We start from the raw sequence: 18,309 nt of genomic DNA, 5'->3' as shown, positions 1-18,309 counted from the left end.
ACGGAAGCTCGCAAAAATGATCGTTCTAAAATGATCGTTTCCCAAGTTGAAAGATACCCTCTTCAAACATTTAGCACTGGATGAAGTAAGCTGCAATAATTATAGTATTTATCATCGAGGCGAATTTGATCAAATTTATACAGCAGAATTGCATCAAATACAGTTTACCCTTGGGAAATCGTCACATTTTGTTGTAACAACACCAGTCATCGTCGTCATCGTTGTCAGCAGCATAGAGCCGGGGTGGCTCGTGCTGTTTCAAGCAGTCGCCTCCATTCAACGCGATCCTGGGCCACTCGTCACCAATTTGCCAGACGTCTCAAAAATCGCAAATCACTTTCGACCTGGTCGAACCATCTCGCACCTCGAGCCTTCCTGTTTCCCGATGCCGGTGGGGTTGTTGAAGAGAACTGTTTTTGTCGCACTGTCGTCCGGCATCTTTACGACGTGTCCTGCCCACCGCAGCCTACCGACTTTCGCGAGATGTACGATGGGAACCTCTTCAAGCAGTGTCTGAAGCACATCATGATTCATACGCCTCCCCACTCTTTCCCCCACTCGCTTTCAGTTTGTGCTTCGCCGAATATTGTCCGCAGCACATTTCGCTCGAACACGGCAAGGGTGCTTAGGCCCTTGGTAAGCAGCGTCACAGTTTCAAGTCCATAACAAAATACCGGTCTGATAAGGGTTTCGTATCATTATACGTCGTTACAATTGTTTTTTTTTATTAATTACAAATAAATATTCAGAAGAATACATCATAAAATTCACAATCATAAAATCATATTCGAAATGAGTAGTTTCTAACCATTCCTCTCAATAAAATGAGTAGTTTCCACTCATTAATCTAGTTAATTAAACTGAGTAGAAACTACTCTGTTTTGACAAAATGCCCGGTTACTCAAAAATGAGTAGTTTCCACCCATTTATCCAAGTAAAAAAAACTGAGCAAAAACTACTCATTTTGGAGAAAATGTATGGCTACTCATTTTTGAGTGACAGCACCTTTACTCATTTTTGCGTACCCACGGTTTTTCCGAAACTGAGTAGTTCTTTACTCAATTTTGAGTAGCCGAGGTTGAGCGTGATGGGCAATTTGACAATGTAGTTCCCGTATCCAAGACACGAACCAGCAACATGTTTGCCACCAAAATATCCATGAAACACCAGCGACACTGGCATTCTATATATATTGATTATACTTAAAATGTAGAGCGGAAACTTTCATTAGACTCACAGCTTTCAAACTACTTTAAGGCAAGGGGTCGGTCACTCGGCACAGCCGTTTTTATGTTAGGCGACTTGAAACGAACCGAGCTGTGCCGATGCTGTACCGAAAGTGCCGAACTGCAAGATTTGTTAAATTCGTTAAAATCTGATAGATCTGGCAACCGTGCGAGATGATTCTGACAACTGGCAGTGCTCCCATTTCATATGTAAAATTGAACCGGAGGTGTGTAAAGCCCTATAAATGTTATTTTTATAAGGCTTTAGAGGTGTGCCGTTTGATATCTCTGCAGTGCCGGGGCACTATGTGCTGAGTGTCCGACCCCTTGACTTTAAGGCTGCTTAAGGGTGTTAAAGTGGCTTTACAAACTTCTACCAAGTTTTCTTTTAGCTCACAGCATACATACTGTCAGATCATAGAATTTCGCAGTTCGGCTGACAGCAAAAGTTTGTCAGTTATCGACATTATCGACTGCTTCACGCTAGACGGACTAGGCTTCAGGTGTAAACTAGGACAGGACGTGCCAACTGGCTTCTTACTCTTCTTCTTATTATTATCGCCATCCCGATTGAATATTCTTTGTTACACTCTGCACCACTGTTGCCTGCACATATTATCTTATAGCGAATTCGTAAATTAACCTGCCTCAGGTCGATTGGCACTCAGTTTTAATCGAAGTGCTGTCAAAGCATTCATAAATTAACCGAGATTGCATTTCGGTTAAACTGACAGCATTCAGTTTGAAGCGCAGGTTTAAACTGTCTAGCATTACGGTTTACGGGTCGATCTGTCAAACTGCCCGTATCGTTCATAAATTTCGGGTTCGAGTTAGCACGAACTCAGGTTAATTTATGAATTCGCTATGAAGAATAACATCGTTTGCCGAACAACAGCTCCCGAATACGCCACAGTTTATGCGACCAAAATCATGTTTTGCATTTCATTTTGAAAATTAAAATTCGTGTACAAACAAAACTAATGTAGAACCAAGCATAGAACTACAGAATACAAAAGAAATCAAAATTCGGAAATAATAATTTATTGTCGTATTCCCACTAATGAGTTTCAGCAACCAGGGCTTGAAAAGGGATCGCAAGTTGAATGTGACTGCCGTGAATGCGAACTTTCCGCATTCAAACTCCGATTTTTGAACGATCATTTGACTGTTTTCTTAATCCAGTCAATCTGCCGCTTGCGCTGCTGCCGTCGTACAATTCATGCGGCATCTCAGCAAAAGCAAACAGTCGATCTTTGCTTTGCGCTTTGAGAATATAAACTGCAAACTGACTGGAAGCATACGGTGACGTATTTTTTCGTTTCTCTTTTTGTCTCCAAATCGGCTGCTCACAGTAATAGTTTGTCACCCGGACGTCGGTCCGACGCAATCAAAATATTCGTTTGTATTGGACGGAGTCCGACCGACTTCTTCCATGCACATGTAGTGGTTGTTTTTTGTAGTATTGAATCATACGATTGTGCGGTTGCTTTTCGTTAGCGTGGTGATTGCCAGTCATTTGACTGTTTTGCAGTCATTCGCTGCTCCAAACGGTAAAGGCAACTTGATCGAAACGAAAATGTCAAAAAGTTTTAGAACCCGTTGGTTCTGCAGCGTGTAATCGGCGTTTGACTGAGCAAACTGCCAGTTGTGTTATGCATAGCGTTCGTATTCCACCTCTAAACGGACGGTGTGAATTTGAATGCACGTTGGTGTGACTGCGGTAGAAAAAAAGGATCGGTCGAAGCCCTGTCAGCAACACTGAAAGCAATACCGCGTTATATTTTCCAGGCAACGGTTGCTCGTCACTTTCAGCCAATCAGAAATTGAGTCAATTTTGGGTCAACGCCGCGGTTGACACTTGGCACGTGCTGTTCACTGTCTGTTCTACAGATGCAAATAGGGCGGATCATACGGTGAGTGCTTATGGATCAAAAAATGGCGGGTTCAATTCCCAGAAAAAAGACATGCATATTTAATTAGCTAGCTTACTTGTACGAATTAAAGTTATTCGAAACTAAAAATATCGCGTTCACGGCGAAACAAAAATGACGCGTTCCATTTTTTAAATTTAAAAATAAATTTTTTTCGGCTGTATAAAGGTTGATGAAGCGTTGATTAAGCGACTGGAAACGCAGATTGCAAAACTATTTCTCATTCTAAAAATAGAATTGACAGCATTGCGCAAATTGGCTATTTAAAAGCGCAAAAAAGATTCTATTAAGCTTCATTGCAGCTTCGAAAGCAGTTATTAATCAGCCTGAAGCTTGATAAAATCACCAGATTGTAGTAGGTGTAGTAGGCATAGCATATAGTAAAAGTTTATATAAAGAGTGACATTCAGTGTAAAACCAAGATTAACATTCGAACAGTTCACGAATAAACGTTGTTTCAAATAAACTACAAGATTTAGATGTTTAAGAGCTGAAAAAAGGTTTTCATTTCTAAACCTAAACCATAGATCAGCCACAGGTTGAATAAAATCAGCTTTAAAAGCGTTTGATCAGCCTGAAATTGTTACTTGGGTAGTAAAAGGTAGAGTGACTATATACAGAGTGGCGACAATGTCAAAATTGGAATGATAATTATCTGTCAGTGTCATTCCAACCTATCCAACGCGTATGCAGGAAAGAGAAAGATAAACCTTGGAAAACCCGCATTGCATACATTTGGGATAACTTGTCGCCACTCTGTATATAGTCACTCTATATGAGGTATGCTGATTTAACCATTTACTCGATTTACTTTTTACTTGACCTGGAGGTTATACGCAATGTTGGTTGAATCTCGTTTGGCGTGTAGTCTAATGTCTAAGTCATATGTTTTTGTTTTTGTAGCTCTGATTCTGATTTCTGAATACGTTTAGCGTTTACCTTGTTTTTACGACATTACGGTGTTCCGAGGTTTAACTCTGGTTTTATTATATTTTTATTGGATTACGTAGCTGTAAAAGTTTGTCGATGTTAGCGAGATCAAAAATTTAAGTGCTTTTCATTTTTTACCAATAAACATTACTTTTCTTTAGAACCGCATTGTTATATAGTGATTGCAAAAATGCGAAACGAAATGGAAAGTTCAACCTCAAAGTTGGAAGAATCCACTGCGATAAAAGTTGAAGAGCTTATTATAACCGATGTCTTGGATTTAAAGGGCGAACCGATCGAAAATAATGCATACTTTTGTGAAACTATACCGACGACGACTTCCGGAGATGATACGCCGGTTGCGAATGCTGCAACGGACACCACTGATGAAGCAACAGAAACGTCTCCTGCTGTAGCAGCTGATGAAGACGATAAAGCTGATAGTTTCTGGTAAGTTTACCACAATAACAACTTGTGCATTTTACGGTGATAAGTAATCTTAATAGGGCAACGGCATCAGTTTTCGCCACCCTAGCGATGTTTAACTGATATTTGGAATGCCATACTTATAGCATAACATGTTCAATAATTATTATGTACCTACTGAACAAATATAATATGACTAAACCCTTCATGGTTATAGGGTTTATTTCTAATTCCCGTCGTAGTAAGTAAAGCCATTCTAATTTTCATCATTTGTTGGATGGATTTAATGAATAGTTCTTGTGCTGATTTGACTAAAACACACTTACCTTCAGATCCGTGAATTTTGAAATCACTGAAAAGCGACAGAAATTGACAGAATGACAGAAATTAAAACGATTAGTCGACATTTTCTTCTCCGACGTGCGAAAAAACGTAGGAAATTAGGCTGGTAGGACTTCTTTAATGATATAAAGCATTTAAATAGATCTCAGCTCACTTTGTTTGATCGCGTATGATAGACAACGAACTAAAATATTAGGAAATAACTAGTTTTGCATTGTGTGTCATAAAAATGCTGATATTTTTAATAATTTGTGTTGGATAGGACGGGAATAGGCAATTAGGAACGACGGAGCAGCAACATTGGATCGTTCCTAAGAAGAACAAGATACAAACAATGCTTCTGGGGGTGGCGAAAAATGGTTCTTGGGGGACGAAAATATGTATCACAAATTTTACATTTACAACGACTTTTTCAAATATTTCGGCTTAAGTTTTGTGCTGAAAACGTAGCAAAAATATTTCTGTTTAATGTAGGCAAAGCAATTCTTATCGATGTGGAACTATATGGAATCTCGGTTTTGAAACGTCAATGAATTTTGAGGGAATATGTGACATACTATTTAACATTACAAAACAAAATCAGCTTTCACATATTCTTGCTCGTAAAATAACTGCTGCTCGTGCGAAATCAACTAATAATTAGTTACTACGACTGGGTATGCGGAAATTCACAAATTTGTGTGTGCGAAAGTCTGGGAAAGTGCCCCGGACGCTCGGGGATGCTCACTGAAAATGTATAAAATACACCAGCAACCCAAAAGTAGATAATTAAGTATTTTGGAATATATAAAAATTAGTTTAACAATAACTGTAGGCATAACTTGATGTTACTGTACAAAATTCGCCGTCACCGTCACATAAAAATTGTCGTAGAATAACTGGTTCAAGAATTTTCGAAATAAGATGTCCGAAGAATCGAAAACTCTCCCCTCCGGGAAAATAGAAGACTCCAAACTTGCCATACATTGCCCTTTGATTTCACAGTAGAGTATATAAAGAATAAATAAATGTAAGGAACGTCCTCACCCGATTTCAAATCTGGTACTCAGGTTATATTGCCAATCGATGGCAGTTCAATCGGCCATGTCCTTAAATATTTTCGGAATACTATGGATAATACAACGAATCTCGATTCAGTGGGTAATATTGACCGGTATTCAATTCTTCGAGAAATATCGGGAACAGATCCTCAAAGTGCTAGTTCCAGATAGCAACTTCGAGTATAGAGAAGGAATTTCACTATAATTTCCACTTCTGTCCGGTTTCGCATAAGCTGCTGGATACTCGGAAGTTTTACGGCATAGAGACATTCACAGTGAAATTCACCGAAATTTAATATTTCTTAAGCACGACACTATTAAAAAAAAATTCAGGCGCAAATTTTTTTTCGAAAATCTATGAAAAACGTAACAGTAAATTTTATCGTGCCCATCCGCACGCGTAGTTTGCTACGATTCTAATTAAAATTTAGGACATTTATTCTTATTCTTATTAATGCCATCACAGCCACAAGAAAGGATTCCTGGAAATAATTTTAGTTATTTCTAATCATAGAAAGAATTCAAATTATTTTCTTGTCAGTATTGACATTTGCGAAACATCCGAGTATTTCGCAAATGTTTAATCGGCCAGGCCAACTGTGAAGTATTGACGCAGAGACGATTCATTGAAATGAATCTTGTGTGAATAAGTTATTCATACATAGATACGTTTCTGAATCTACAGGGGAAGAAGAAACGGGGACGTCTCGTACCAACCGCTTCTGATTAATAATTAGGTTGATTAATTTTTGATTTTTGTTGGGACTAGTATTTGGCTAGTAAGGTTAATTAATACTCCGGACCCTCGGGGATGGAACAAGTACATTTACTTACTTGCCCTTAGTAAAAACCTAGGTTATAGCGCCTTTGGTCGCTCTTAATTGATACTTCGGACCCTCAGGGATGAACTTATGGCATTAACCACAAGCCAAGCTGCAACAGGCCAAGGTTATAGCGCCTTATTTCGCTCTCTGAAACTAGATCAAACTAACCAACTACCAAAATTATTTTAGTATACAGTCAGCCCAGTATTATGGGCCAGTTAAGCATGATGTTGCTACAAAATTATCGGTAGAAACACAGATTTAAATAATTTACAGTTTATTTTTAACTTAATTAGTTATAAATATTTCATAAATTGATGTCCTGTAGGCAATCTTGTTCCAAAATCCCATACTTTTTTGCAGAACAACAAAATGTAAGCATATTCCATTCCCAGTATTATGGGCCACTTTTAAACCTGGTCAGAATTATGAGTCAATGTTCCCAGTATTATGGGTCAGTGAAACAAAATTGGTTTTATTTCGAGAAAAACGCGTGCGCTCGTGTGTGTGTGTGTGTGTGTGTGTGTGTGTGTGTGTGTGTGTGTGTGTGTGTGTGTGTGTGTGTGTGTGTGTGTGTGTGTGTGTGTGTGTGTGTGTGTGTGTGTGTGTGTGTGTGTGTGTGTGTGTGTGTGTGTGTGTGTGTGTGTGTGTGTAATTCTCGCGATTTTGGGATCTTGTTGTATCTTGTAGTGAACTCAGCAACTGTCTGGATGAGGTAAGGTTAGATTCAATTTTAGCTTCTTCTTCAGGAAGCTCATCAAACTGATTCAATCTATGATGGATGGTACTAAATTCTGTATTCAGATTTCGAATGGATTGTCCAAGTTCATTCGAATCACACAGAGGGCTTCATCAACGTGATGATCTCTATGGCAAACCAAGTATACAAAAAGCGACAAGCTAAACGGATACGATAGGCAGGACAAGTTGCAAGAATGCCGGACAACTATTCTGTAAAGATGGTATTTTATTCAAAACCGGTAGAAATAAGATGACCAGGGGCGCAGTGAGAAAGATAGTCAGACTAGGTGGAGCGAGATCTGGCGGAGAGTACACGGTGTCCGAAGAATTGGAGAGCGTTGGCCCGCAACCGAATGCATTGGAGAAACTTTGTTCATCAGGTTTTGTCTTAGGACGGCTAGCCAACTAAGTAAACTAAGTAAGCTCAGGAAGAGGAAAAGTATTTGGTCCTAGCGTATTAGTTTTGGATGGTTTCCAAAATTAACGCGAAACTGTACTGTACGGTAGATTGTGATCCCTTGCAACTTCCTGAACTTTTTCGGTTTGACTTGCTAGATCAAGAGCGTGATGCAATATATCAGGATCATAGTGCTTCGATTTCTGTATATTGATTTTCCTTGCACGTTTTTTCGTTTTACTGAAAACAAATTACAATTTTAGTCAAAAACAGCGAGTACTGTTGATTTATATGCTTAACCCATAATACTGGGAAAAGTTCATTTTGCTCCCAGTATTATGGGCCGTTGTAAACCTTCGTATATTAAAGCGGAAAATGAATTTTTCTAGTTGGTTTCACCGTAATTCAATGAATATATACCTATTCCCTCGATTCCCATCCATTTTGCGCCCAGACATAAAAATGTACGCCGCTATTCAGCTTATAATTCACTACCGACTTTTTATAACAACCAGCAAAAATAACAACAAATCGACGGTCGATTGGAGCCTACTGACAATTATCGGAAAACTAGGAAAATTAGCGCATTGGAACTAAGTGTATTGCTGTCAAGCATGCAGCGGAATGTTGCCTCTGTCTATTAAACTCATACTCGATGGTTAAATATTAGTTTTCTATGTATAAAACTAATATAAAGTATAGACTGGCCCATAATACTGGGTGGCCCGTAATACTGGGGTGACTGTATGTATAACTAGCTGACCCGACAAACCGACGCCCCCCAGTGAGCGGCGCTTCCGACGGCGGGTCACCGGCAACACTCGCGACCGTCTCGTCCTGAATGATCTAGTGTTACTATAGATAGTTTTTGTGGTCTTGTATTGACTAATGTTTTATGGAAGAGTCTCGAATTTCTCGAGTTCGATTAGTTTTTGAGTTTCGCAAAAATTTCTGTTTTATTTGTATGAGAGTCCATATCCCCCTACCACAGGGGTGAGAGGTCTCTAACTATCGTAAAATGAATTCAAGACTCCAAAATCTCCCACATGCCAAATTTGGTTCCATTTGCTTGATTAGTTCTCGAATTATGAGGAAATTTGTATTTTATTTGTGTAGAAGCACCCCCTCTTAAAGTTGGGAGGGGTCCTAATTCACCATAGAAAATATTTTTGCCTCCAGAAACCTTCACATGCCAAATTTGGTTCTATTTGCTTGATTAGTTCTCGAGTTATGAGGAAATTTGAATTTCATTTGTATAGGAGCCCCCCCCTCCTAAAGTGGGTAGGGGTCCCAATTCATCATAGAAAAAAATTTTGTCTCCAAAAACACCCACGTGCCAAATTTGGTTCCATTTGCTTGATTAGCTCTCGAGTTATGAGAAAATTTGTATTTCGTTTGTATAGGAGCCCCCCCTCTTAAAGTTGGGAGGGGTCCTAATTCACCATAGAAAATATTCTTGCCCTCGAAAACTTTCACATGCCAAATTTGGTTCCATTTGCTTGATTAATTCTCGAGTTATGAGGAAATTTGAATTTCATTTGTATAGGAGCCCCCCTCCTACAGTGGGTAGGGGTCCCAATTCATCATAGAAAAAAATTTTGTCTCCAAAAACACCCACGTGCCAAATTTGGTTCCATTTGCTTGATTAGTTCTCGAATTATGAGGAAATTTGTATTTTATTTGTGTAGAAGCACCCCCTCTTAAAGTTGGGAGGGGTCCTAATTCACCATAGAAAATATTTTTGCCTCCAGAAACCTTCACATGCCAAATTTGGTTCTATTTGCTTGATTAGTTCTCGAGTTATGGGGAAATTTGAATTTCATTTGTATAGGAGCCCCCCCTCCTAAAGTGGGTAGGGGTCCCAATTCATCATAGAAAAAAATTTTGTCTCCAAAAACACCCACGTGTCAAATTTGGTTCCATTTGCTTGATTAGTTCTCGAGTTATGAGGAAAATTATGTTTCTTTGGTACAGGAGCCCCCCCTCGTAAAGTGGGGAGGGGTCCTAATTTACTATAGAAAATATTCTTGCCCTCGAAAACCTTCACATGCCAAATTTGGTACCATTTGCTTGATTAGTTCTCGAGTTTGTATAATCTCAGGGTGGCCACAGACTCGGGAAAAGCGGGAAATGCGGGAAAAAGTCGGGAATTGGAACCTGTCGGGAAAAATGCGGGAAAAAGTCGGGAATTTGCTATAAAATTGCTAGAAATTGCTATAAATCGGGAATTCATTAATTTACGTAAAGATGTTCAAGTTGAACACCTTGATAGAATCTGGGAGACATGTCGACACCCCTACAATTCTGAAACACATGAATCTTTAGACCTCAAACGAAATCTTCGTACCAGGAATTTTCTCCACCTGCAAAGACGAACTGAAAACCGTCTGTAACTGTGCTGTATCTGCTGTCTGTATCAGCTTTTTCGTAATAGTGGTGTGTGGAGGGTACAGCCTTCCAGTTAGTTTCAAGGAACGTCGCTGGACTTGATCCCTTTGTTCTGCTGAACAACAAGCCAACGGATGAACACATCAGAAATTAAGTCATCAGCAACAAGATAAAAACGGGGAATATTACAATATTTAAAAATACTGGACGCAGTGGTTCAGTTCAGCAACAGAAGAAGAGAGCTCCATTTTTTGCTAACCGTCTCCTTTCAGTTGGCCTCTTGGTTATTAAAAAATTTTAATACTTCTTTCCGCAAGTATAACGATTTTTACTGAATAACAATTTGTATAAGTTAAGCGCTTTATATTTTTACTATAAAGTAGTCAGCTTTGATCTGTAGATTTTTTACGAGAGATGTTTGAAATCAAAAAACGGGTAACAAAAAGCAAACGTGCAAAGTACACCAACTGTGCCCACCTGGCTACAAGCAAGTGATCGTTTGCTTGTGAGATCTTATGTGTGATTAGTGAAATGCCAGTGTCATGTCAGTTCGTCAGTGACTTGGCCTCCTAATGTTGTGTTTGATATGCTTTGTGGTCAACTGTTAGTGTGTAGCAAAATTGATAGGTTCGATCATACGACGACTGGCTTATTTGATCAGTATCGTACCACGAGACCAACTGGGAGGAGACGATTAGCTTTCTTCTTCTGTTGCGGAGCTGATCCACTGCGTCCAATATTTTGAATTATTGTAATATTCTCCGTTTTTATCTTGTTGCTGATGACTTAATTACTGATGTGTTCATGTCCATTGGTTTGTGGTTCGGCAGAACAAAGGTATCAAGTCTGGTTGGTGGACGGTTATCTGCCATGGTTTTCTGCCATCTGCCACATGTCGTCAGGTTAGGTTCCAATAATAATCTGAATACAGTAGGCAAGACCACGCCGTCAGTAGCTTGTAGATCTGCTTCCTCTGTTCTCCAATTGAGTGTCTTCCTGCCGATTTCGTTTGCCCCTCTTCTCAAAATATATCAGATCCTTCTCCACTTACGCTTCCGAATCTCTGTTTCTATGTGGCGATATTGACGATAAGGTTCCTAATTGGAAATCCAAGTGTGAGACCACGAATCCTGAATGATGCAGAACGAAGACCTGCAGTTGCCTCCACCGACACGAACCACGTCTAGCATGCAATCGAACGAATTTCACGTTTCAATTGAAAATTCGTATTAGGATCGGTACGGTAATCTGATTTGTGTGTCGAGCCCCAATTCCCAAATTCCATAGTCCCAAATCCCTGGCCATCCTGATCTAACTTTGAAATTGGATGGATTAATAATGTTTAATCTCACTGACTTGGTCGACGCGACGTTGAATATGAGACCTACTATCTTGGAGTTGTCATCAAGGTTGCTCTGCACATCATATTGTCGTCAGCAGAGCAAGAGAATGTCGTCGGCCAAAGTCAAAAGCAAAGCAATAGCAAAGTCTTGGGCTTAAACCGTCTTTAGACATTATTCTTCTTTATCAACAGATTTCGCAGCGGGCCAGTGTAACAATCCTACTGACTATCTAGCAAGCACCGCCTAGCCGAGATTCGAACATACGACGACTGGCTTGTTAAACCAGCATCGTACCTCTCGTAGCTAACTGGGCGGAAAGTGAAAAGACCCCAGGGTAATCTTCGGTCTGGTTCACTATCAATGGTTCCAATTAAAATCTGGTCCATCACAACGAGGAGCAGTTGCGGTGACAGTATATATGTAGCCTTATGTCACTCCTGCAGTAACACATATAGGGACCGACAGGAGACCATCGTGCAGTAATTTGCACTAAAACAATGAGATAGACTACTTTATCAGGAACTCATCTACGCCTTAGTACGCCCCAGGTGTTTTCATGTTTCGGTCGAATGCTTTCTCGAAATCAACAAGTACCAGAAGAAAACAGGTCAGAATTTCGATGACTTGCTCCAACATAATACGGAAAGTCGTATTATATCGATTGGCGGGGAGTCTAGTTTGCTATTGCCGGAGACCGGCGTCGATTTTCTCTCGGATCCGGTTGAGGATTACCTTACAGAGTACTTTGAGAGTAATGCAAAGCAACGTGATGCCACGCCAGTTACCGCATTCAGTTAGTTTCTTAGGGACTTTGACCAATATGCCCTGCATCCAGTCCATCGGAAAAGTTGCAGTTTCCTTATTGCTAACATATTGCTAAAAAGCTGATGCATCATCTGAGCTAACAAAGATGGGTTTGCCCAGGCGTCATTTTGCTCATCTTGTGCATACAGAGGCAGAGTAATCTGCTTCTCACAACGATCAAATTGCTTTCGTTTTCTGTTCAACCGTTTCCTCTCCCTTCGAACGATGCCTAAATACTGTTTACTCTTACGACCACTCATCTTGCGCAGAAGGCGGACAACGACAAGCAGAGCTAGTATTATCTTCGCACGCTGGAGACACGAGGCTATTCGCTCCGTGTCCCAAAGAGAATATGCGTTAGGTAATTATATGGACTGGAACGATTTGTCCCGTGACCTTGAGAGCATACATTCGGTAGCGCTCCGGCAGAAAAAGAAAGATGACACCAAACTGATGCTTACTCGCCGGCAGAGCAAAGCATTGCAAAAGCAAAACAAAACTCGACGAAGGTAACATTCGACTGAGAGAGAGCAAATCGATTCGTCTTCTGTGCTTTTCCAGGAAAACGCCGAGAATTGAGATATTTTGCAGAGCACGACAGAAGCCTGCGAAAATTTGCCACTAGCGGAAGGGTGTAAAAAGTAACGTCGTCATTCATCAGCTAGATATTTGACCCTGGCTCTCTAGTCCTGCTTACAAGACTTCTTAACAGCCCTCCCCAGGGCGCCCATTGACGGACTGCTGTCTGAGCTGATCCTTGTTTCGCTAGGCTGTCAAGCTTATTACTCTCGTTTCCGTAGTGTCCAGGCACCCTGAATAATGAAACTTTGTTTTGGCGGGAAAGTTCCCTTCGTTGTGCTACACTCTTAAACTAATTTAAATGCACATTTAGTGGGCTTGAGAGCCAGTCGTGCCCAGGCTGTCCATAAAGATACCTGATTTTCGGCTACTACATTATTTGAACTTCCACTTCTGTTTCGTGGCAGAATCGACGAGTGCACTCCGTAGACTCACAGTAAAGTGATAGTTTCGATTCTTGAGCTCTGCTCTGCAAACTGCAATATACACAGCATATGTTACCTTTATTTTATAACGGAAAAATGAAGGAAGTTTCTGTCGGGAAAAACTTGAATCCGATCGGGAAAATATCGGGAAAAAGTCGGGAATATTTTTCAAGAAGTTCTGTGGCCACCCTGGGTCTGGATGGTATGGATTAGGTCTCGAGGAAATTTGTATGGAAGCCCCCCCTTTTAAAGAGGAGAGGAGTTATAATTCCCCTTATAAAGAGGGGAGGGGTCTCAATTTACCATAGATTAAATTATTGTCACCGGAAACACCCACATGCCAAATTTTGTTCTATTTGCTTGATTAGTTGTCGAGTTATGCAGAAATTTGTGTTTCATTTGTATGGGAGCCCCCCTTCTTAGTGGGGGGAGGGGTTTCTAACCATCACTAAAACCTTTCCTGGCCCCAAAAACCTCTACATGCATATTTTCATGCCGATTGGTTCAGTAGTTTTCGATTCTATAAGGAACATACGAACAGACAGACGGACAGACAGAAATCCTTCTTTATAGGTATAGATAATCTTAAAAACAAATTGACACAACTTGAGAAATAATCAAATGAATAAATAAAAGAGAAAGCAGATACTTAAATTATCGATGCGGTACCTACCAAATGCAGCTATCCTCGGGGCCGCGAATTTACTTATGTAGAAAAAAATCTTGATTCGTCATCAAATCTATTCCCCACCGATTTCATGTTTCCGGATCCTGCCAGAAGCTTGGTTTGCACATTGTTAATTGCATTCCGCTGAGTTTTTTGACCGTAGTTTTGAAATTCTTCCCACACTAACACGTATCAGCACTCGATTCTCTCGCTATCTGGTAGCAAGTACATCAAGTATTGGTAAAAGTAACCTTTTGCACACGTTTCGTTTGCATGTGTCGCCGAATCCATTATCAAAACCGGCCAGCAGGACGGTTCGACTCTCCACCGAAATACTGAATAATATTCTACGTGCACAATCACTTCATTTTATCCAAAACTAAACCCTAGTTTTAAACGTGAAATGTTATTTTTCTCGAAAAATCTATTCAAAAAAATCGGACGTAAAAATTTTCGACGTCCGTTCACGGCCAGGGCTTACTTCGATCCTAGTAAAAATTTAGGACATTTATTTAAGAAAACAGAAATTAGTTTGTGGTGCCTTTTCTGAGTTAGGTTGGCTTAAAAGTCGTCGTTTTGCTAACTATTCCTTTTCTTTAAAAAAACAACGCTTGAGCGACTGAATCGAGTTTCAAGACTTTGATAGCAAATGAAAGGCATTGTATTTCGTGATATTAATTAATTTATTTATCGTCAAGCATTTGTAACTATAGAAGTGCTATAAAGCAACTTGTATAGCGTTAACAAACTGTTAAATTATCTTCCGAAGACATCGATTTCAAGTGAGATAGTATAACAAAGTTTTTTTTACCACCTAGGCACGGGCAAATTAAATCGGTTTTTTCTTTCTATAAGATAATCCAAATTCAATGATGAACTTGCAATGCTAGTTTCACTAAAAAGTGGACGTATTATCCCACCAGTCTATCAATTGCTTCTCTTCTGTTGCAGCAACTCACACGTTTCGGAAGCGGATCCTCCTACTGGCAGTGGCAGTCAACCGCAGCACATTTGCGACATCTGCGGCGCATCATACAGGTCACGTGGTGGTTTGTACACTCACAAAAAAATTCACACATCCGTTGAGGCACAAGCTTTTAAATGTGACCAATGTAGTTCTCGATTCAATCGTAAGAATAGTCTCAATACTCATAAAAGGAAAAAGCACTTAGCGTCAATTTCCAATTCCGACAAACCACTGTTCAACTGTGACTTATGCAAAAAATCTTTCTCGACAAATGCAACGCTGAAAAATCACCGTATTGTAAAACATACGACGGACAAGAATTTGAAATGCAACGTTTGCGGTAGAAAGTACCACTTGTTGAGACATTTGAATCGGCACTTGAAAGCGCACAGCTTGGAAAATTCGTATATATGCGATATCTGCGGCGCATCATACAAGACAAGTAGTGGTTTACAATATCACAAGCAAATTCACACATCCGTTGAGCCACAAACTTATAAATGTGACCAATGTAGTTCTCAATTCAATTTGAAGGGTAGTCTCAGATCTCACAAAAGGAAAAAGCACTCACCGTCAATTTCCAACACCGATAAACCGCTGTTCAACTGTGACTTATGCAACAAATCTTTCAAGGCAAATGCAACGCTGGCAGATCACCGTATTGTCAAACATACGACGGATAAGAATTTCAAATGCGAAGTTTGCGGTAGAAAGTACCCCTTATTGAGACGTTTGAAATGGCACCTGAAAGCGCACAGCTTGGAACATTCGTATAAATGCGATATCTGCGGCGCATCATACAAGTCAAGTCAAGGTTTACAATATCACAAGCAAATTCACACATCCGTTGAGCCACAAACTTATAAATGTGACCAATGTAGTTCTCAATTTAATTATAAGGGTAGTCTCAGATCTCACAAAAGGAAAAAGCACTTAGCGTCAATTTCCAATTCCGATAAACCGCTGTTCAACTGTGACTTATGTAAAAAATCTTTCACGACAAATGCAACGCTGATAAATCACCGTATTGTAAAACATACGACGGACAAGAATTTGAAATGCAACGTTTGCGGTAGAAAGTACCACTTATTGAGACATTTGACTCGGCACCTGAAAGCGCACAGCTTGGAAAATTCGTATAAATGCGATATCTGCGGCGCATCATACAAGACAAGTAGTGGTTTACAATATCACAAGCAAATTCACACATCCGTTGAGGCACAAGCTTTTAAATGTGACCAATGTAGTTCTCGATTCAATCGTAAGAATAGTCTCAATACTCACAAATGGAAAAAGCACTCACCGTCAATTTCCAACACCGATAAACCGCTGTTCAACTGTGACTTATGCAAAAAATCTTTCACGACAAATGCAACGCTGGCAGATCACCGTATTGTAAAACATACGACGGACAAGAATTTCAAGTGCAACGTTTGTGGTAGAAAGTACCACTTATTGAGACATTTGACTCGGCACCTGAAAGCGCACAGCTTGGAACATTCGTATAAATGCGATATCTGCGGCGCATCATACAAGTCAAGTCAAGGTTTACAATATCACAAGCAAATTCACACATCCGTTGAGCCACAAACTTATAAATGTGACCAATGTAGTTCTCAATTTAATTATAAGGGTAGTCTCAGATCTCACAAAAGGAAAAAGCACTTAGCGTCAATTTCCAATTCCGATAAACCGCTGTTCAACTGTGACTTATGTAAAAAATCTTTCACGACAAATGCAACGCTGATAAATCACCGTATTGTAAAACATACGACGGACAAGAATTTGAAATGCAACGTTTGCGGTAGAAAGTACCACTTATTGAGACATTTGACTCGGCACCTGAAAGCGCACAGCTTGGAAAATTCGTATAAATGCGATATCTGCGGCGCATCATACAAGACAAGTAGTGGTTTACAATATCACAAGCAAATTCACACATCCGTTGAGTCACAAACTTATAAATGTGACCAATGTAGTTCTCAATTCAATTATAAGGGTAGTCTCAGATCTCACAAAAGGAAAAAGCACTCACCGTCAATTTCCAACACCGATAAACCGCTGTTCAACTGTGATTTATGCAAAAAATCTTTCAAGGGAAATCGAACGCTGATAAATCACCGTATTGCAAAACATCCGACGGACAAGAACTTCAAATGCGACGTTTGCGGTAGGAAGTACTACTTTTTGAAAGATTTGAATTGGCACCTGAAAGCGCACTACCCCGAGCCTTTGTATAAATGCGATATCTGCGGCGATGGATATAATGAGAAAAGGAATCTGGCAAAGCATATGAAAAATCACACGGAAAAAATGTTCGCGTGTGACGTGTGCGGTAAAACTTTCCATATAAAACATTTGCTCAAAAGGCACATGATCTTGCACAGCTCGGAACGCAGACACCGGTGTCCGGTTTGTGGCAAAGATTTTTCCTTTCGATGTGACCTTGCGCGGCATTTGCCTATCCACGGTAATGAACGGCCGTTTGAATGCGACATCTGTGAGGCATCCTTTAAGACTCCCTGTCACCTGCGGTCCCACCAAAGATGCCACGTTTCCGACGACCAGAAACACACGTGCGGTATCTGTGATCGAAAATTCAAGTGCAACTATTCGCTCATGTACCACCTGAGAACTCACACCGGAGAGCGACCGTTCGAGTGTGGCATATGTCACAAAACTTTCATCCGACGCGCGGCACTTGATTATCATAAAATCAAAATGCACATGGAAGGAACAGGGAAGGAAAAGGATTTTAAAGGTCCAGAATTAACCCCAACCCCAGACAACCCCAACCCCAGACAACCCCAAGTCTAAGCCCAAGCATAACCCGAATCGCTCGTACAGGTGCCTGCATTGCGGAAAAGTCTATAAGAATAAATCTACGCTCGCTGTCCATATGCATCGACACAGAGATGAACCTGGACGAGTGTATATTTGCGACATCTGCAGTGCATCATCCAAGACAAATTCTGGATTATACAGGCACAAGAAAATCCACACATCCGTTGAGCCAAACCCGTACAAGTGTGACCAGTGTAGTTCTCGATTCGTTTATAAGACTGGTCTCTATCATCACAAAAAGAAACACTTGCCGTCAAGTTCCGAGAACAGCTTGGCTAAGAACATTGTCTAACATATGCAGCGTAAAAGAAATTTAACTGCGTGCTATATGGGAAGGCTTTTAGTCCTAGAGGAAACTTGGCGAAACACAGGAAGCGGTACAAGAGCGACATTTGCAGAAAGGAGTTTGTCCTGTGCAGGTAGTGTGTTACACAT

The 18,309-nt window shown here is 40.3% G+C and overlaps 1 protein-coding gene across 1 annotated transcript; it reads left to right on the top strand.

Moving 5' to 3' along the window:
- Positions 1 to 4,110: 4,110 nt before the first annotated feature.
- On the top strand, positions 4,111 to 17,847 carry LOC128746370 (zinc finger protein 493-like). Its single transcript, XM_053843424.1, has 2 exons — positions 4,111 to 4,537; positions 15,015 to 17,847. Exons 1-2 carry the CDS (start codon positions 4,278 to 4,280, stop codon positions 17,845 to 17,847), a joined length of 3,093 nt encoding a protein of 1,030 aa, XP_053699399.1. The 5' UTR covers positions 4,111 to 4,277.
- The last annotated feature ends 462 nt before the right edge of the window (positions 17,848 to 18,309 follow it).

This window comes from Sabethes cyaneus, chromosome 1, assembly GCF_943734655.1.
Source record: "Sabethes cyaneus chromosome 1, idSabCyanKW18_F2, whole genome shotgun sequence".
Classification (NCBI taxonomy): domain Eukaryota; kingdom Metazoa; phylum Arthropoda; class Insecta; order Diptera; family Culicidae; genus Sabethes; species Sabethes cyaneus.
Note: the sequence above shows the minus strand (reverse complement) of the source record. Positions and strands in the feature narration are given on the sequence as shown.

Coding starts and splice junctions, on each gene's coding strand:
- LOC128746370 (XM_053843424.1), top strand. CDS start 4,278: ATGCGAAACGAAATGGAAAGTTCAACCTCAAAGTTGGAAGAATCCACT. Junction 4,538..15,014: donor GATAAAGCTGATAGTTTCTG/GTAAGTTTACCA, acceptor CTTCTGTTGCAG/CAACTCACACGTTTCGGAAG.